This window comes from Adiantum capillus-veneris, chromosome 2 (assembly GCF_014529385.1).
Source record: "Adiantum capillus-veneris isolate H3 chromosome 2, ASM1452938v2, whole genome shotgun sequence".
In the NCBI taxonomy this organism is placed as follows: domain Eukaryota; kingdom Viridiplantae; phylum Streptophyta; class Polypodiopsida; order Polypodiales; family Pteridaceae; genus Adiantum; species Adiantum capillus-veneris.
Genome location: NC_140932.1, coordinates 87,990,947 through 88,012,771, shown reverse-complemented (window position 1 = coordinate 88,012,771; position 21,825 = coordinate 87,990,947). Strand labels below are relative to the sequence as shown.

The 21,825-nt window shown below is 44.9% G+C and overlaps 1 protein-coding gene across 3 annotated transcripts in view; it reads left to right on the top strand.

Moving 5' to 3' along the window:
• LOC147463140 (uncharacterized) overlaps nt 1-21,825 on the top strand; it is a 75,161-nt gene that overhangs the window by 36,294 nt on the left and 17,042 nt on the right. For 2 of the 3 annotated variants that reach the window (XM_086487446.1, XM_086487463.1), the window contains exon 4: nt 68-107. In XM_086487446.1, the coding sequence (XP_086343572.1) occupies nt 68-107 (40 nt within the window). Of the gene's footprint in view, nt 1-67; nt 6,129-21,825 lie in introns of those variants that run through there. The other variant, XM_086487454.1, reaches the window with a different exon arrangement.

The following is a 21,825-nucleotide window of genomic DNA, read 5'->3' as shown; positions in this document are numbered from 1 at the left end:
TAACAAAGATTATTGCAGGACTCAATCTGCTGATGTATTCTGAACTTTGAACATGCAATTTTTGCAGGTTCACAGTTACGCCAGGAGTCCGACTTTCTTCTTGCATGGTTGGCACTTTTAATTCTCTGTTTTTGTTTGAGCATAATCATGACAGGATAGGATGGGTAATGAGGGTCTACAGATACGTGAATATGGGCTTTTCCTCGAATTTTTGTGTGTGGAGTATATGTATATGTGGTGTAAAGACAGGGAATCAGAGACTTCACCTTTAGTGAAAGATTTCTTCTTATAGACATTTTAAGTAACCGGCAAGTCACAGACAAGGCAGTGTATCGACAACAGACCCACGACTGAATTGAGAACAGCAAACACTTGAACGTGCAAATAGACATGGTGGAGCGGAGTTCTCCACCCAGAAGCACTGGCCCCTAAGTCAGGCATTCCTTGTGGTGCTCCTTTGTTAATCGATAATCACAGATACAGTTGCCGGGGAGCCGCTCTGCATTTTGCAACTGCACCGATCTACAAATTGCTCCCAAGACCTTGCTTGTAAAGGCACACAGCCCAAAAAGCAATTGCTATGAAAAATTGAGCCCAAAGCTTTTGCGGCTGAAAAGTCAACGCCTTCAATAACTTTGGCTGCAAAGCAGCCCACATCCATACTACCACGTCAACACTATATGGTGCCACGTCACTGCGACGTTTCTCGCAGGGAATTTCACCATAAATCACCGGGCTCTCATTCGGGTTGTTTGCTTTGGTCTGCGGCTTTGACTATTCCAATGCTTTCCTCATCTGGTCCGGTACGGTCATGCCATGCCAGCACTTTGTGATATACCCCCCTCTTAAAAGAAATGTAATCAGTGACTTCATGTAGACATGCATTTGATTGTCGTCCACCAAAGAGTACTCAAACCATGCACTCCCACAAAGAACATTGGTCACTGAACAATCATCAATCACATTCACATCTTTATGCCCGTCAAGATCTCAGATGCGAACTGTGATCATTATGAATCGTGTAGCCATCACATCTAGTTCTCGCAGATCTCTAGCAGATGTCTAGATGCACTAAAAAACACACACATTTGCAAGAGTACTCAATCAATCAGTTTTAAGTAATTTCAATCATAACATCACACCACCACAGATTTCTCCGTGCTATTAGACCCCTTCCTCCTGTGCTTTGGTGTGGATAGTTGAGAGATTTTGCCTCGTTTGACAGTGAAAGCAAAGGCCGAAAGCTAATCCGAAGACTTCTCTTTCGACATTAGAGGAAATTGATCGAACCAGAGAGCGAAATCTTGAAATTATGAAATACAAGAAATTGTTGCTAGCTTTATCTGAAAGAAATATAATTTTAAATGAATCACTGGATTCATAATTGATAGGCTTTTCTCGCTTGAGACATCCGAGTACAGATGTTTCTAGTGCGTCATTTAGAGGAATGACAAGAGCATTGTGAACGGGAATGTCTGTAGGCCACGAAGAACGGATACTTCTGATGCATCACATGTGATCGAGAGCATCGAGAAGTATTGGAGCATCCAAAACCGATACCTCTAATGCGTCATGGGATGGGTGACATAGAGCATCGAGAAGGAGTTGTTTGGTAAGTTCGTTGAGAAACGGCTAAGTGATGGGTATTCTTGATGCGTAACATGGTGTGTGACGGGAGCATTGGATAGGGGATATTCCATAATCAAGAGGTATTCCGAATTGAGTTAGAGTTGTGCATAAGAAATGAGACAAGCACTTGAATGAAATGGGTTTTGAGTAAGCTTTGAGGAGTTGCTTTTTGAAATTGCTTTTCAGGAAAGCTAATGCTTTTTTGTAAGGGAGTGTATGTTAGCATTGCATCTGTGCATGAGACTACATCAAGGACGCTTGGGTTGTGATTGTGTAAGCATGGTGTTTAGCTTATAAGGTTTTAACTTTCCTTCAAAAGTATAGCCTGCAACTGTCCACAGACTGCGTCCACACACATCACAATAAACCTCAAATTGTTTTTGCAAATCTGGTAAAATCTGGACCAGTTGTCAAGTTTTCCTTGAGAGTGTTGAATGCTAGAATTTTTGATGATTTCCAAGGAAAGGGAACTCCTTTCTTAGTCAAATGTGTAAGGGAGAAGCAATCTCCGCAAATTTTCTAATGAACCGTCTGTAGTACGAACATAAGCCAGAAGCCTTTGAACTCCATGTACATTTTTCAAATCTGGCCAATCCTTGATGGTTTCTATTTTGGCCGGGTCCATCTTTACACCCTCTATAGACACAAAAAGCATATCGCTCTTTTTCTCGTTGACTATCCATCTATGTTGGCAATAGTTGTTTAAGGTGTCTTCCTTGGTCATCTTCAGATGATTCCAAGCGGTAATGAGATTCTCTTCGTATTCTAGTGTAAGCCAAGCAGAAGTGAAGACGTGTTTGAATTTTAGGTGCTTCCTTGTGCAACAATAGTGTAATAGACTTGGACACTCCAAGTCAAAGATCTAATAACACACGCGAGAGAAACTGAAACATTTGAGCCAAACTGGGAGAGAGACGACATGGAATGGCGGAGGTCCGCGCTTATAGGCACTGACCCCATAGACTGGCGTCCCTTCTCGGTATTTCTTTATTAATTAAGCTTCAACAAGTACAATATCTGAGGGTCCTCTCTCTCTGGCAAGCTCCCAAGCTAATCAGCTCGGAGAGGAGGCCTTGACACACTTATAAAGGCCCTTGGCTTGGCCTAAAAGCAGTTGCAGGCAAAGCATACATTCTAAAAGCATCTGGTGTCCCAAAAGCAAGCGCCTATGGGCTGTTTGTTCGTGTTGCCACGCCAGCACTACTTCAACGATTTGCGTCGCAAAACGTAGATGTCCGTACAGCTTGCCACGTCATCAGCTCTTTGCGCAATTTTTGGGGTTCTGCTTTAATTTTAAGGGTTTTGGCCCCTCAGCCGGGTTCCATAAGTTAAGTGGGTTAGGGTTTTAACTCTTAACCCCTTTGGGCCCCTCGATAGGAGCGTGCAAGTTGGTTCCATCCTATAAGGCCATGCCACGTCATTACTTTTGTGGCATACCCCCCTCTTGAAAGAAATGTAATCAAGGAAAATGTAATCATCCTTGATTACGCTTGCAAAACAAACATAGGATAAAAACTAGTTCAACAGACGTTGAAGTACCGACTTACTAGACCACATATATCCAACACTTGCACGAAGACGACAATCATTGAACATTCACATCACATTTACGTCAGTATCCCCGTCAAGATCTTAGATGAGAATCATGATCATTGTAACTTGCTTAGCAATCACGTCCAAACCGCGTTGATCTTTTCACTGATGTTTTGATCTACTAAATCTCGTTACTAGCATATCCACATCACCCCTCAGGAACAAGACAAAATGCTGTAGTCATTTCCTCTTTCAAACATGCACTCAAACAATACACACATGAGAGAGCACATTTAACAGACTCATTTTGGGAATACCCATTTCAAAGTACTTCTTTACAGAAAGTCATTCAGTAGAATATTGTTTGTGAAACCGGCCCGCAGGGCGGTAGACTTTGGCTTTCACCCGGGAGCATGTAACGGGAATTAACACTTCAAAGCACACACGGCTCGGAAGCTAGAATGCTCTGAGCAGACCTCGACGACGTGTAGGCCCCAAAAACTAGCGCCCCTTTCGGTATTTCTTTATTCCTTTAGAGGGTAAACTTACAAAACTAGAGTCTTGGGGATCTTCACCTGTATCCAACTAGATTACACCTGTTCAGGCAAAATTTCGGCAACATAACGGCCCCAAAACTCGCCCCGGACAAATCCCCTTGCTAGAACTCACTTCCAAGGACTTAAACCCTTTGTTTTCAGCCCAAAAACAGCAATTGCAGCTCGCTGTATTTATTGGTATTCACCCTGTTTTCAGCCCTAAACAGTCCCAAAATTGTCCTCTAACAGTGGGGCACTATTCCCAATGCTTCTGGCATCCATACGGTTGCAAAACAATCCAAAAACAACGCATAACCAGTGTTGAAAATGCACTTGTAAGGTGAGGTTATCACCCTTACTGGTGCCTGCTTTTGGAGTAGCAGTTCTCTATTCCTGTTCCTGCTCAAAGAGGCTCTTACCTCTGCGCAGAAGCATAAGACCACACAACTGTACATAGGTCAAATGAAGAGCCCTCTTGTGGGGCATCACGTTACCGCACGTAGGGGGGAGAGAGAGCAGTGTAGAGTGTGCAGGACATCACTTCTTGCACTACACTGTACATGAGAGGGAAAGCTTGCACACAATAGCTCTTAACCTGTGACAAGTTCTCAATGAAGCATCCCCCTAGCATAAATCAAGTGCCCCCTCTTCTGCGCTTGACTTGTAATGCATATGTAAACAAATAGATGGAAAAGGGGAAGAGTTCCATGGCTGCCAAAACCTGCGTATCGCTGAAAACGCAGCAAAACAGCCTTGTAAACATGAATCAGATGCCTTCCAATGCTGAAAATGAGCTTCTTGGCTCAGGTAAAGTCATGGGAAGCTAAAAAATGCAAAGAAATGGCTAAAAATTAGAGTTATCAGCCTCCAAAATTGCTCCAAAAAGTTAGTTACGAGTTGTGTTCTCCCAAGCTTCGTAAATTGGCCAAAGAGTGCCACTTGGTACTCACGCATGCAATGTCCCCACACTGGGCTTTCGGCTTAAAAATCTCTCAACTGGTGCATCAGTTGACTTTGCAGCAGAATAATAAGATGTTCCTCTTGTCATTCTGGAGCTAATGACGTGAAGAGATTTCACTCTCACTGGTCATTTGACCATCTTTCACCACTGGGACCACGTCCAAAAATGTAATGTAGCCCAGTTCTTGGGTGATTTTTCTGGGTGACCCCACCTTGTCACTGTGCCTCTATGGAGTTAATTTCCTAGTATTCACCAACTTATTAAGTGCGGCGAGGGGACTTAGATGACTTTGATCTGAGCCTAGACACCCTTTTACTACTAGAATTCCAGTGCCGGCCAACTTCCCGTCTGCGGGTGAAACTATCGTTTCACACTATCCATACAATGTCCGGCCATTTGCAACTTCAAAAAGAGGGTCTTAAAAATCAAGCAAAAATTATCGGAAAGAAACCAACAACTAAGGTTAGCACTTGCCACGTCCTCGTGATAGTCAACCTGTAAGTATCCCTAAAATCTCAAAAGAAATCAGCGACTTTATTCCTTGAGGTAATGTGTGAGTGACAAAGGAGCCGAGTAACTCCCCTCTTGTGTAGTTTGCACCGCACTAGATTCAACGCGCTGATTTATCCGTAACTCTTGGAATAGTCGGTGCTAAACCAAAAGCTTTAAGGTAAAGCTCTAATATCTGAGGAGTATTCGCTAGGTCCTCCTCCTCCAGCCACTTGGCATCGAGAGCCAGATAATATCTGAGGAGTATCTGCTATGTCCTCCTCCTCAATCCACTTGACTAAATACCGACGCTTCACCTTACCTTTCACTTTCCTTTCCTTGCGAGTGAGGACTCCTTTGGGAATGAGAATCTCCTTTGTCTCTGCCACTTCCGCTTGCTCATCTGGCTCCTTGTCCACTGGCACTTCACCTTTGAAAGGTCTCAATAGACTCACATGAAATGCATTGTGAACCTTCCAAGTATCTGGTAACTTCAATCTGAAGGATACATCATTTATCTTTTCTTGGGCATGGAAAGGTCCATAGTATTGCATACTTAGCTTTGGAAAAAGCCTCTCCTTACCCTTCTGTTTCCATAGGCATGCCTTCTCAAACCGTAGTAGTACCCAATCATTGTCCTTCAGCTGCAAGTCACGTCGATGCTTGTCTGCTGCCTTCTTATGTTGTGCTTGCGATTTCTCCAAAGCCTCCCATACCTTGGCAAAAGTAGTGTCCATATCATCTTTGGTGCTAAGAACAGGTGGAACCTTCGTGACACCCTCAATAATCTCAAATGGTGCCTTCCTCGTAGACGTATGAAGAATTGGCTATCTTTGATTGTGTCAGGTGCAATGGAAGTGTTTCCTTCACTTGAACTGAGTTGAATGAAAGAGAGACGCAGAGAGAGAGAGAGAGAGAGAGAGAGAGAGAGAGAGAGAGAGAGAGAGAGAGAGAGAGAGAGAGAGAGAGAGAGAGAGAGAGAGAGACGACACAGCATGTCTGGTCCCAACCACCCTCAAGGGTCCTGACTCCCCTTGCTCTGTTGCTAGAGCAAGTACTTGCTTTATTACTTGCACAAATGTTGATACAATGACTAAATGCTGAGATGCTAATGGGTACTTGATGCTACTGATGCTTAGTATTGCTGAGAAGTTTAGGGGTACTGCGGGTACTTGGTGCTTGGTACTGTGGGTTCTTGGTACTTGGTACTGCGAGGTACCTTGGGTACTGAAGGTACTTGGGTGCTAAGGACACGGAGGTCCTGATGGTCCCTATGTTGAGCTAGGCAGGAGCCAAGCGAAAACGCAAGGGGTGCTAGATGCTGGGGTACTGCGTCGACGACGACGACGATGACTTTGACGACTTTGACGACGAAGAATACTTGCATTGCGGTGGTGTTGAGGTACTAATGGGTACTGCAGGAGATGCTTGGTACTGCGACGGCGACGACGACGACGACGAGGCTGTGGGCTGATTTGCTATTCTGGGGACGGCGATGGGCTGAAAATTGAAAGCGCAAAAGATGAAGATGGCTGAAATCTGAAAACGCTGGTGGTTATGCGGCAAGGATTGCAATCGCGGCAAGGCTATGCTGAAAACTCTTAGGTCTGAAATCTAATGCGATCATAGGGCTGAAAACGCTGATGGCTGTTGGAGAAACGCTTGCTGATGGCTGCCCAAGCGTTGGTACTGTTGAGAGGCTCTTTTACTGCTCCTCTGCCTTCTACTGGCGCCCAAAGGGCTTCTTTTTTAGGTCCTTTAGCCATTTGCCCTACCTACTTTTAATAAATGTCATGTGAAAGTCACTTATCAATAAATGACTTGACTGTTCATATGCCTATATGCTTAAGTGACTTAACTGTGCAAGTGAGGGTATGCAACTATGACCGGCCTGGACATGCACGTCCTGCTAGAGGCTCACAAAGTGCCAGGCTGGGTCCTAAGCTAAGATTGACGCTAGACTGTAGCAGAAGCATGTCCACGTGGCGCAATTGCAGTGCACACGTGACAGACTACCCATGTGCGTGTGGTTGAAAGGAGGACAAGAATTTGATCCTTGTGCCTATATTCTTGCAAATCGCCCTCCAAAACAAAGTCGTGAAACAGGGATCTCTATCTGAATAGATTCAGGCATACCATGTTTACTCGAAAATCTGTGAGACAAACATCTTAGCCAAATGGTCAGCTTTAACTGTCTTCTTTACCAGAATAAAGTGAGCCTGTTTGTTGAATCGGTTAATGGTTGTCCAAATGCCATCATGCCCACTCTGAGTTTGGGAAGATAAAAAATGAAGTCCATTGCTATACTCTCCAACGGTCGGCTAGGAATAGGTAAAGGTTGTAGGAGATCAAGTGCCTTATGCCGATCAAACTTGACCTTTTGCCATACCAAACAACTGCGAATAAACTTGTCCACATCCTTTTTGAGCCTTGGACAATAGAAATACTTCTCCACACCACCAAGGCTCAAAAAGGTGATGTCAATGCCGTGATGGCCCGCAAAAGGTGGACAATGGCACTCTGTCAAAACCTTGTTCCTCAATCCTTGAGTAACACACAGTATTGTCTTCCGCATTAAATAACCTTCCTTCAAAGCTGCAAGTGTTTCTCTACTCTGTAATCGGTCAAAGATGAAATTCTAGATTTGTGGCAAACTGATCAACCATATCCTCGAAGTTATGATGGTGAATCGTTGAAATAGTGGATATCTTTGGCTTGCAAAACAACGCGTCTGCCACCAAGTTCTTCTTTCCCTCAACATGGACGATCTAAAAATGAAATTGCGTCAAAATATTTGCCCATCTCATTTGTTTGTTTGAGAGCTCTTTCTGGGACAAGAAGTATCTCAAACTTTGGCGATTGGTGAACGTTGTAAAATATGCTTAGAGTAGAAAACGGTGCCACTGAGTAAGAGCATGGGTGACTGCCAATAGCTCCTTTTCATAAATCTGTGTAACCCGCTCTGGTCGCAAGAACATTCTCCTCTCATAAGCTACAACATGGCCCTCTTGCATTAAGACTGCTCCCAGAGTTCGACCACATGCATCACAGTAAAACTCAAATGGCTTCTGCAAATATGGTAATATCACCATTGACCAATTGTCAACTTTTCCTTTAGAGTCTTGAATGTTGCAATCTCTGAAGGTCCCCAAGAAAAAAGAACCCCTTTTTGAGTCAAATTGTGTAACGAAGGAGCAATCTCCGCAAACTTTGAATGAACCGCCTATAATACGAACATAAGCCCAAAAAGCTGCGAACTTCATGTACATTCTTCAAATCTGGCCAATCTCTAATGGTTTCAAGCTTGGCAGGGTCCATCTTTACACACTCCCTAGAGAAATTGTGTTCCAAAAAAGTGTATCTTTGGTAGGAAAAACTTGCTCTATCTCCCATGAACCACCAATCTATGTTGCCGTAGTGCTTGGAAAACCTGTAACAGATGGTGTTTGTGCTCTGCCTCACTCTTGGAGAATGCAATGATGTCGTCAAAAAAGGTGTCCACGAATAATCGGTACTCTCAAAAAATCCTATCCATCATCCGATTGAACGTTACAAGAGCATTCGTGAGATCAAAGGCATCATCAAATACTTGTACAATCCAAAGGATGTCCTAAACACGGTCTTGTTATGATGATAGCCACTTTTGAGGTTGATTATGCTAAAACATGTAGAATCTTGTGACCTGTCCAGTTTATCATCAATCCTAGGTATTGGAAACCTGTTCTTGATGGTGATTTTATTGAGAGCTCTATAGTCAATGCTTATTCTCCAAGATCCATCTTTTTTTAATACTAAAGACACTGACGAACAATAAGGTGATGTACTGGGGTCATAATTTCCTTGTTCTGGGCTTTGCTAACTCGGTAAGGTGACCGGTTTGGTGGCGTGCTGCCGGGAATCAAATCAACCGAAATCTTGTCGTTCCTTCTCAAGATCGGACATATTGGACATGCTATTGCCATTTAACTACATGCATGTCATGCCAGATGCCCACCATAGTGTAACAACATCAAGGTTGCATTCATATGTACGAGCTGGTCTGTACAATACGGTACATCCATACGGTATGAATCTGTACGTACTGTACGGATCCAAGTACGTATGGATCCATACATGATCATTATATTTTTTTGTTTTGTTTTGGCCATGATGGACATTGGATGTAGTCTTTCTTGTTTTGTTTGTATGTACTTACGGCATATGCCATGGACATGGTTTGAACTTTGTAGTTTGTTTCATCATTGATGCAGAAGATCAGTTTGTCTGTCTTTTCATGTTATGTTGTAACTTGTTTAAGTGTCTAGCTTGCTGCTTGAGTTTTTAGTTTACGTTTGAAGCATTGTACAATGTATTCATTGTAAGTCTAGCAGGTCATTGGGTCAAAGGTCCATGAAAAATTGAATAAATATAGGATTGTTTATAAACGTCATTACGTAGCTAAAAAAGTATTTGACACAGAAGTGCATCCCTTACGTTTCGAAACCTTACCGTACTTGACAAACCTTTCCAAATCTTATCACCTTCAACAACATTTGTCAAAACGCTTGTACATATCGTTTATGCAAGAGAGTTTCAAAACTAGAAAACCTAATCTAATGGACTCTTCCAGACTTGTAGGTCCTACAAACAGGCTCACAAAATGTCTAGTGGCACACAGAGCCATGTACACGTAACAAGTTGTGTCACAAACTACTAACATATCAAGTCACTGAAGAACGGAGCCAACCTTCAGATCCCGGCCGAGGGGCTAAACCCTAAGTGAAGAAGTAGAAGCAACCCCCCCCCCCCACCCCCCCCCCCCCCCCCCCCCCCCCCCCCCCCCCCCCCCCCCCCCCCCCCCCCCCCCCCCCCCCCCCCCCCCCCCCCCCCCCCCCCCCCCCCCCCCCCCCCCCCCCCCCCCCTATCCCCCCCCCCCCCCCCCCCCCCCCCCCCCCCCCCCCCCCCCCCCCCCCACACACACACACACACACATGCAGAGGGTTGTGATGATATGGCAACAATACGGTTTTGTTGATTCGCGCTGTCATGATGACGTGGCAGACTGTACGGACAATCCTCGATTTTGCGTTGAGAGGCTGTACGGATTTCCGGATTTCGCGGTGGCAGATGATGAAGTGGCGGCTGTACGGATTTTCCTGCTTTTGAGTTTGACTGCTTTTCAAGGCCAAGGGCCTTCAAATATGTGTAGAGGGCTCATTCACTGGCATGCTTGAGTGTGAAGGTGTAGGGATTGGAGTATCGGCATTGTACTCGATTGAAACAATATAAAGAAATACCTAAAGGGGCGCCAAGGTTTGGGGCCAATACTTTCTGGGGTGGAATCCCGCCACTCCGTATCGTGTGTGCTCTCTCTCTCTCTCTCTCTCTCTCTCTCTCTCTTTCAATTCAGTTGTTATGAAGTGCTAAAAGTTTGTATAGTCTGTTCTTTCCGGTTGGCACGTGGTGCTCGTCGTATGACAGTGGTATCAGAGCTTCAGGCGTTTGCTTTTCTGAAAGCATACTGGTCCTACCAAAGAGCAGACAGAGCAAGGTGTCGCTTCCAAAAATTATATTGAAGAATCTTCGTGTCTTGACCTCGTACTTATTAGCCACTCCCACCCTTACTTCATCATCGGGCGTACTCTCGTCTTCATCGCTCTGTCTTACATGGCATAAGCCATAAAGATCACTTGCAAAGAGAAGGATCCAACATTTGTTTTGAGTTGCTGTTTTTCTTAGATGCAGTGCCATGCATTGGGGGAAGTCTATAGTATCAAGCCGCATGCTTTCAAGAAACTTTTTGCTCAAAGTTATATGGTTTCTGACATCTTCCTTCGGAGTGCAACTTCTGGCAGAGTGGGGTATCTTGAAATGCTTGCCATGGAAATCCTAGCAGATCATAATTTGAGATTTCTCGACATCTCTCAAAAGGTCTCTTCTCGAGCTGATAACCTTAGACGTCCAGTGTGATTGCTATGTCTTGGGACTACCATCACCGCCACAGGAACACTGTTTGTCCAAGAGCGTATGGACCATGGTGCGGTCGGCTACAACCTTATGGAAGAAATCTAACCCTAATCTTGCTGCAGGTTTCAGGATTGAAAACCAATTGTCTTTTCGAGCTCCAATGATGTCGAGATTATTTTTAAGTTTGAGTTCTGTTTGAGAACTTGTTTGGTCATCTTGTTTGGAATTTGTTTGAAATGGATGGTATCTGTTTTGAACGTGTCTTGGTGCCGATTTGAAATGTTTGGCTCTAGTTTTAATACTGGTTTCAATGATTGATGATTTCACTCTCGGTAGAGTAGTGAGAAATGCTGTTCTAGGATTGTCTGGACCTCGGAACGACGCAGACGGGATGTCTAGGGAGCGTTTCGTTGTATGTTGGAAAACCTCTGAACGACGCAACCGGGATGTCTGGGGAGTGTTTGGTTGTATGCTTGAACCTCCAAATGATGCAGGGTGCGGTCTAGGGAGCGTTTGGTTGTACCAATCCTCTGAACTCATGGCCCGCACCTTTTTAGGTTATTTGTGGGGGGAGTGACGAGGTAGTTGTTGAGTAGCTTCATACCACATACCATCTGTCTCGGGGGAGTGCTCTGCGGCGTTGTTCGTTGTGTCTTGTAACATACATATGTGATGTGCCAACCAGTAAATACTCCTTATTAGATGAGATACTTCTAGGAAACCAACTGTCACAAATGCGGGCACCATGTGCCAATAGAAAAGAACAGACTGAACAGACTTTTAGCACTTCAATAACAACTGAATTGAAAGGGAGAGACGACACGCGACACGGAGTGGCGGAATTCCACTCCAGAGAGTATTGGCCCCAAACCTTGGCGCCCCTTTCGGTATTTCTTTATATTGCATCATCAAAGTACAAGCCGGTACTCCAAACTCTGCACCTTCTCCAAGAAGCATGCCAGAGAATGAGCCCTAGCCTCATATTTAAAGGCCCTTGGCCTGAAAAGCAGTTATAGTAAAAAGCCTTTAAAACTCAAAAGCTTCTGGTCCAAAAAGCAGTTTACATGAAAAACTTTCAAACTCAAAAGCTTATGGTCCCAAAAGCAATGCCAAAAGCTGCCAGCGTAATTTACGGAAATCCGTACAGCTTGCCACCTCATCATGTCAGCGCAATTTTCGGAATTTGTCTGCTGCCTTAGGGTTAGGGTTAGGGTTTCTGGCAGAAATTAGGGTTTGCAGGTTTTAGGGTTAGGGTTTTCAGAATTAGGGTTTGCAGCAATTAGGGTTTCTGGCAGAAATTAGGGTTTGCAGGTTTTAGGGTTAGGGTTTCCAGAATTAGGGTTTCAGCAATTAGGGTTTCTGGCAGAAATTAGGGTTAGGGTTTTTCTGCACTCGGGCAACCACGTCATCACTCTGTGACACTTCCTCTGTTGCTTGTTCTTCTTAGGGTTTAGGCCCCTCGGCCGGTAGCTCCGTTCTTTAGTAGGTCGACACGTCAGCAATTTGTCACATCTCCCCTTCTTGAAAGAGAGTAATCGTCCGCGATTACAGCATATCTGCAAAACAACTCAAGTTAGTTCAAAGTTTTTCTGAGGGTCATTCCGAGGGACAATCAATTTGCTCTTTTTATTAAGGAGTTAGCTTCTCCTTTCTGCTCTTTTGATCAAGGAGTTAGCTGCTCCTATCGGCTGTTTTGATCAAGGAGTTAGCTTCTCCTTTCGTGCAGATCAGAACTCTTGATATTCCGGCGTAGTAAAATTAGCCATCACACCTAGACCGTACTGATCTTCCACGGGCGTCTTGATGCACTAAAATTACATACCCAGGCAATCTCATCCAATTAGGAATATTCAGTAGTTGGCACATCACAATGCAACACAAATGCTCACATATGCATGTTACAAGACATAGAAACATAAAGCCGCCGATGAACACTCCTCCCGCATAACCTAACAAGGTCCGGGTCGAGAGATATTCAACGACTCCCTCATCACTCCTCCCGCATAACCTAAAAAGGTCCGGGCCGGGAGATATAGAGGCCTTTTACAACCAAACGCCCCCCAGACCGCAGCCTGCGTCGTTTGGAGGTGCTGAGAGTAACCACTGCTCAGACTTCTTAATACTCCTCCCGCATAACCATCCAGGTCCGGGCCGGGAGTCACAACAACAATTATTTTACAAGCATACAACCAAACGCTCCCCAGGCATCGGCCTGCGTCGTTCGAAGGTTTTCAAACATACAACGAAACGCTCCCCAAGCATCGGCCTGTGTCGTTCCGAGGTTCAAACAATACCAAAACAGTATTTCTCACTTCTCCACCCGGGAGTAAAATCACCAATCATTGAAACCAGTATCAAACCAGAGTCAAACAATTCAAATCGGCACCAAAACAGGTTCAAAACAGATACCATCCATTTCAAACAAATTTCAAACAGGATCACCAAACAAGTTCTCAAACAGATTTCAAACTTAAAAAGCAATCTCGACATCAGTCGAGCTCGAAAAGTCGATTGACTTCCCATCCTTAAACCTGCACCAAAATTAGGGTTAGGTTCATTCCATAAGGTCATAGGCGAGCACAGCATGGTCCATCAGCTCTTGGACAAACAGTGTTTCTTTGGCGGCGATAGTAGTCCCAAGATAGCAATCGCACTCGATCTCCAAGTTCATCTGCTCGTGAAGAGACATCTACTGGGAGATGTCGAGAAACTTCAAGTTATAATCTGCTAGGGTTTCCATGGCAAGCATTTCAGGATACCCCACTGTGCTAGAAGTTGCACTCCGAAGGAAGATGTCAGAAACCATATAACTTCGGGCAAATATTTTCTTGAAAGCTTGCGAAGTACTTGGAGTATGCTGCTTGGTAGTTATAGACATCAACATCTGCATGACACTGCTTCTGAGAAAAAAAACAGTGACTTGAAACAAATCTGGATCCTTCTCTTGCAAGTGATCTTAATTGGCTTATGCCCTGTAAGACACTGCGGTGAAGACGGGAGCGTGCCCAATGCGCGATGAAGTAAGGGTGGGGGTGGCTAATAAGTTCGGGTTGAAGGGCAAAGATACCTCGAATCAAATTCCAATAGCTCTGTCTGCTCTTTTGTAGGACCGGTATGCTTTTAGAAAAGCACACGCCTGATGCTCTGATACCACTGTCACAAATGCGGGCACCACGTGCCAATAGAAAAGAACAGACTGAACAGACTTTTAGCACTTCAATAACAACTGAACTGAAGGAGAGAGACGACACGCGACACGGAGTGGCGGAATTCCACTCCAGAGTATTGGCCCCAAACCCTAAACCCTAAACCCTAAACCCTAAAAGCAGTTATAGTAAAAAGCCTTTAAAACTCAAAAGCTTCTGGTCCAAAAAGCAGTTTACATGAAAAACTTTCAAACTCAAAAGCTTATGGTCCCAAAAGCAATGCCAAAAGCTGCCAGCGTAATTTACGGAAATCCGTACAGCCTGCCACCTCATCATGTCAGCGCAATTTTCGGAATTTGTCTGCTGCCTTAGGGTTAGGGTTAGGGTTTCTGGCAGAAATTAGGGTTTGCAGGTTTTAGGGTTAGGGTTTTCAGAATTAGGGTTTGCAGCAATTAGGGTTTCTGGCAGAAATTAGGGTTTGCAGGTTTTAGGGTTAGGGTTTCCAGAATTAGGGTTTCAGCAATTAGGGTTTCTGGCAGAAATTAGGGTTAGGGTTTTTTCTGCACTCGGGCAACCACGTCATCACTCTGTGACACTTCCTCTGTTGCTTGTTCTTCTTAGGGTTTAGGCCCCTCGGCCGGTAGCTCCGTTCTTTAGTAGGTCGACACGTCAGCAATTTGTCACATCTCCCCTTCTTGAAAGAGAGTAATCGTCCGCGATTACAGCATATCTGCAAAACAACTCAAGTTAGTTCAAAGTTTTTCTGAGGGTCATTCCGAGGGACAATGAATTTGCTCTTTTTATTAAGGAGTTAGCTTCTCCTTTCTGCTCTTTTGATCAAGGAGTTAGCTGCTCCTATCGGCTGTTTTGATCAAGGAGTTAGCTTCTCCTTTCGTGCAGATCGGAACTCTTGATATTCCGGCGTAGTAAAATTAGCCATCACACCTAGACCGTACTGATCTTCCACGGGCGTCTTGATGCACTAAAATTACATACCCAGGCAATCTCATCCAATTAGGAATATTCAGTAGTTGGCACATCACAATGCAACACAAATGCTCACATATGCATGTTACAAGACATAGAAACATAAAGCCGCCGATGAACACTCCTCCCGCATAACCTAACAAGGTCCGGGCCGGGAGATATTCAACGACTCCCTCATCACTCCTCCCGCATAACCTAAAAAGGTCCGGGCCGGGAGATATAGAGGCCTTTTACAACCAAACGCCCCCCAGACCGCAGCCTGCGTCGTTTGGAGGTGCTGAGAGTAACCACTGCTCAGACTTCTTAATACTCCTCCCGCATAACCATCCAGGTCCGGGCCGGGAGTCACAACAACAATTATTTTACAAGCATACAACCAAACACTCCCCAAGCATCCGCCTGCGTCGTTCGGAGGTTTTCAAACATACAACGAAACGCTCCCCAGGCATCGGCCTGTGTCGTTCCGAGGTTCAAACAATACCAAAACAGTATTTCTCACTTCTCCACCCGGGAGTAAAATCACCAATCATTGAAACCAGTATCAAACCAGAGTCAAACAATTCAAATCGGCACCAAAACAGGTTCAAAACAGATACCATCCATTTCAAACAAATTTCAAACAGGATCACCAAACAAGTTCTCAAACAGATTTCAAACTTAAAAAGCAATCTCGACATCAGTCGAGCTCGAAAAGTCGATTGACTTCCCATCCTTAAGCCTGCACCAAAATTAGGGTTAGGTTCATTCCATAAGGTCATAGGCGAGCACAGCATGGTCCATCAGCTCTTGGACAAACAGTGTTTCTTTGGCGGCGATAGTAGTCCCAAGATAGCAATCGCACTCGATCTCCAAGTTCATCTGCTCGTGAAGAGACATCTACTGGGAGATGTCGAGAAACTTCAAGTTATAATCTGCTAGGGTTTCCATGGCAAGGATTTCAGGATACCCCACTGTGCTAGAAGTTGCACTCCGAAGGAAGATGTCAGAAACCATATAACTTCGGGCAAATATTTTCTTGAAAGCTTGCCAAGTACTTGGAGTATGCTGCTTGGTAGTTGTAGACATCAACATCTGCATGACACTGCTTCTGAGAAAAAAAACAGTGACTTGAAATAAATCTGGATCCTTCTCTTGCAAGTGATCTTAATTGGCTTAGTGCCCATGTAAGACACTGCGGTGAAACGGGGGGAGCGCGCCCGATGCGCGATAAGTAAGGGTGGGGTGGCTAATAAGTCCGGGGTTGAAGGGCGAAAGATACCTCGAATCAAAATTCCAATAGCTCTGTTGCTCTTTGTAGGACCGGTATGCTTTTAGAAAAGCACACGCCTGATGCTCTGATACCACTGTCACAAATGCGGGCACCACGTGCCAATAGAAAAGAACAGACTGAACAGACTTTTAGCACTTCAATAACAACTCAACTGAAAGAGAGAGACGACACGCGACACGGAGTGGCGGAATTTCACTCCAAAGAGTATTGGCCCCAAACCTTGGCGCCCCTTTCTGTATTTCTTTATATTGCATCATCAAAGTACAAGCCGGTACTCCAAACTCTGCACCTTCTCCAGGAAGCATGCCAGAGAATGAGCCCTAGCCTCATATTTAAAGGCCCTTGGCTTGAAAAGCAGTTATAGTAAAAAGCCTTTAAAACTCAAAAGCTTCTGGTCCAAAAAGCAGTTTACATGAAAAACTTTCAAACTCAAAAGCTTATGGTCCCAAAAGCAATGCCAAAAGCTGCCAGCGTAATTTACGGAAATCCGTACAGCCTGCCACGTCATCATGTCAGCGCAATTTTCGGAATTTGTCTGTTGCCTTAGGGTTAGGGTTAGAGTTTCTGGCAGAAATTAGGGTTTGCAGGTTTTAGGGTTAGCGTTTTCAGAATTAGGGTTTGCAGCAGTTAGGGTTTCTGGCAGAAATTAGGGTTTGCAGGTTTTAGTGTTAGGGTTTCCAGAATTAGGGTTTCAGCAATTAGGGTTTCTGGCAGAAATTAGGGTTAGGGTTTTTCTGCACTCGGGCAACCACGTCATCACTCTGTGACACTTCCTCTGTTGCTTGTTCTTCTTAGGGTTTAGGCCCCTCGGCCGGTAGCTCCGTTCTTTAGTAGGTCGACACGTCAGCAATTTGTCACACCAACGACGTAGGATATCAAGAGTTCTGATCTGGAATGAGACTCCTTGTTGGATGAGATTCTTTCGGGAAGCCAATGACCCAAGAAATCAAGAGCTCTGATTTGGAATGAGAAAATTGATTGTCCCCCGGATTGTCCCTCGGGATTTTTTGAGCAAACTTGAGTTGTTTTGCAGATATGCTGTAATTGCGGACGACTACTTTCTTTCAAGAAGCAGGGATGTCACAAATTGCTGACGTGTCAAGTCATTGAAGAACGGAGCCAACGTTAAGATGCCGGCCGAGGGGCCTAAAGCCTAAGTGAATAAGCAGAAGTAGCAGAAGAAGTTTTACCAACTTGCCGAGTGGCCTATTTTTAAAGAAGAGTTCCCACCAACTTATGGGACCCTGTCCAATGGGGCCCAAGTGACATAAAGGCATGAAAAATAAAGCAAGTACACACACACACACACACACACACACACACACACACACACACACACACACACATGGAGGGCTGTGATGGCGTGGCGGCAGTACCGATTTGTTGATTTCGTGCTGACATGATGACGTGTCAGACTGTACATACAGTCTCGAATTTTGCATTTGTAGGCTGTACGGATTTTTGGATTTGTCCAGACATGCAGGTCCTGCGAACAGGCTCACAAAATCGCCATTACTAATCCTTCTAGGATTCTAGACACTCCTATCTAGGGATAGGTAGAAAATTGGCTCTGGAAGTTGATGACGCACGTCCACCTGGCACACAGAGCCATGTACACGTAACAAGTCGTGTCACTAACTATTGACGTATCAAGTCATTGAAGAACGGAACCAACCTTTAGATCCTGGCCGATGGGCGTAAACCCTAAGTGAAGAAGCAGAAGTTGTAGAAGCAACAGAAGAAGTTTTACCAACTTGCAAAGTCTTGCCGAGTGGCCTATTTTTAAAGGAGTTCCCACCAACTTATGGGATTTCGTCTGATGGGGCCCAAGTGACATAAAGGCATTAAAAATAAAGCAACCCCCCCCCCCCCCCCCCCCCGCCACACACACACACACACACGGATGTGATGACGTGGCAACAATACGGATTTGTTGATTTCGCACTGACATGATGACGTGGCAAATCGTACGGACAGTCCCGGATTTTGCATTGACAGGCTCGACGGATTTCCGGATTTCGTGCTGGCAGCTTTTGGGACTAGTTGCTTTTGAGTTTGATTGCTTTTCAAGGCCAAGGGCCTTCAAATATGTGTAGAGGGCTCATTCTCTTGCATGCTTCGATGTGAAGGTGCAGGGATTGGAGTACCGGCATTGTACTGAGTTGAAGCAATATAAAAAAAATACCGAAAGGGGGACCAAGGTTTGGGGCCAATACTCTCTGTTGTGGAATTCCGCAACTCCGTGTCGTGCGTGCTCTCTCTCTCTCTTTCTCTCTCTCTTTCAGTTCAATTGTTATTGAAGTGCTAAAAGTTTGTTCAGTTTGTTCTTTTTCGTTGGCACGTGGTGCCCGTCTTGTGACAAGGTGACCACAATGCCGTTCTTATGGTACCTAGGGGATTCTCAAAAGGATGTCACACTGTTCCAAAGGCATGATGTAGAAGAGTCCTTGTGCCCTACTTACCCTTGACAATGCAAGTTTGCCTATGATAGGTGTAATGGAAACATCCCGTCCTGGTGCTGCTAGAACTACCTCAGTCAGTGGTCCCATTTCTTCGGGCGCAATCCCAGGTCAAGCTGCTAATTTAGTCAAGATGAAGTTGGACTTGGCTCCTCCATCAAAGAAGATAAGGGCTTCTTGATCTTGTACTTTGCCCACGCTTTGTAGAGCTCCGAACTTTTATCCATCTGTTGTGGGTCGGTCCCCACAAAATCCAACACTAGTCCTACCTTGGTCTTTCCTTTCTTTGCTCTCTCCTCTGTCACTTTGGAACTCTCTGGCTTGTCCTTAGCCTGGACGCTTTGTTAGGACACTTGGCAAGCACATGCCCCTGTTCCCCGCTGTCAGGGGGATATGTGTCCGAAAGGTGAGCTAGGAAGGCGTGGGGCCTTTGGCTGTGAGAGATGAGAGAGAGAGAGAGACAGAACAACAGATCAGATAGATTCGAAAATCACCATGAGCATAAATAGACCTCAAGTAAAGCTTTCTGAATAATCAAAGTGGGCCGTTAACGGCACCATAACTTAGATTACATCAGGGTTAAGGAGTTTAAGCTCCTTACAACGGGTCAACCCGATTTAACACTCTGATTAATAGAAAAAAAAACTTTGATGATCTTGATGATGATGGAGCTCTCCTTTGCTGCAATTGCTAAGAGCTCTTTCCTCCTCTCTTCAATTCTTCTCCTGATCCTCTTCTTATTTCTCTGCTTACGATCCTCCTTTATGCCTCCCTTCTTGCTCTCCTTAGTGTTGTGAGAGAATAAAAACGACGTTTAGCTCTTCCGCCGCTTTCCTTCATGCTTTAAATATCCTCAAGATAGTCTTACTAGTTTGCTTGATGCATATGTTTTCTCTTTGTTGTGTACATCGGCTCATCGGAGTTTGAACGCTCAAAGGACGAAAAGTCCTTATTTGAATTATCAAAACCTTCCGAGACTATGTGCGGGATCTGCTCTGTTTTGCCTTCTTCTTGCCTTTCTTGTTTTCGGAGTCTTTGTCCGCTTCGTGTCTTTTCTACTCTCATCATTGGAGTCAGAGGAAGTGTGACAAACTGCTGACGTGTCAAGTCATTGAAGAAGAGAGCCAACCTTCAGATCACGACCGAGGGGCCTAAATCCTAAGAAGCAGAAGCAGTAGAAGAAGAAGAAGCGAAAGAAGTTCCCACCAACTTATGGGACCCCGTCCGATGGGGCCCAAGTGACATAAAGGCATTAAAATAAACCTGGACTCAGCATGCGCGCACACACACACACACGCTTATTTGCGTGGGGCTTGATGACATGGCAAGCCAGTACGGAAATCCGGATTTTGCGGGCTTGTTGACGTGGCAGCTTGTACGGATTTTGGCGTTTCACGCTGATTGTGTTGACGTAGCAGCCTGTATGGAATTCTGTGATTTACGTTGGCTGATTTCCAGTCTCAGCTTTTGGGCCGATTGCTTTTGAGTTTTAAGCTTTTCATGTAAATTGCTTTTCAAGGCCAAGGGCCTTGAAAGAAGTGCAGAGGACTCAGTCTCTGGCACTCTTCAAGGTGAAGGTGCAGAACGCGAGTACCGACATTGTACCGAGTTCAAGTAATATAAAGAAATACCGAAAGGGGCGCCAAGGTTTGGGACCAATACTCTCTACGGTGGAATTCCGCCACTCCGTGTCGCGTGTGCTCTCTCTCTTTCGGTTTTAGTTGTTATGGAAGTGCTAAAAATCTATTCAGTCTGTTCTTTTCTATCGACACGTGGTGTCCATCTTGTGATAGTGGTATCAGAGCATCAGGCGTGTGCTTTTCTGAAAGCATACTGGTCTTACAAAAGAGCAGATAGTGCAAACTGGCGCTTCCAAAGTCGATTGGAATCTTGTTTGAAGTATCTTCGGTTCCCGACCCCGGACTTATTAGCCACTCCCACCCTTACTCCATCGCGCATCGGGCGCGCTCCCGTCTTCACCGCTCATGTCCTACTGGGCATAAGCCAAAAAGATCACTTGCAAGAGAAGGATCCAAGATTTGTTTTCAACTTGCTGTTTTTCTCAAATGCAGTGTCATGCAGTGGAGGAAGTCTACAGCTATCAAGCCGCATGCTCCAAGGACTTGGCAAGCTTTCAAGAAAGTTGCCTGAATACGGTTTTTGACATCTTCATTCGAAGTGCAACTTCTAGCAAAGTGGGGTATCCTGAAATGCTTGCCACGGAAACCCTAGCAGAATGCTACTTGAAATTTTTGGACACCTCGCTCTTCTCAAGCTGATAACCTTGGAGATCCGGTGTGATTGCTATGGGACTACCATCGTCGCCAAAGGAACATTTTCTGTCCAAGAGCTGATGGACCATGCTCTGGTCGGCTACGACCTTATGGAAGGAACCTAACCCTAATTTCGGTGCAGGTTTCAAGATGGAAAGTTAGTCGAATTTTCGAGCTCTGCTGATGCGAGATTACTTTTTAAGTTTGAATTTTGTTTGAGAACTTGTTTGGTGATCCTGTTTGGAATTTGTTTGAAATGGATGGTATTTGTTTTGAACCTTTCTTGGTGCCAATTTGAATTGTTTGACTTTAGTTTGAATACTGGTTTCAATTCTTGGTGATTTACTCTCGGGTGGAGTAGTGAGAAATGGTGTTTGAGAATGCTTGCACATACTCATGGCCCGGACCCTTGTGGTTATTTGCGGTGGGAGTATTGAATGCTTGAAAAATATTGTTGTTGTTACTCCGGCCCGGACCTGGACGGTTATGTGGGAAGAGTATTAAGAAGTCTGAGTAGTGGTTACTCTTAGCACCTCCGAACGACGCAGGCTGCGGTCTGGGGGGTGCTTGGTTGTAAGAGGCTCTATATCTCCCGG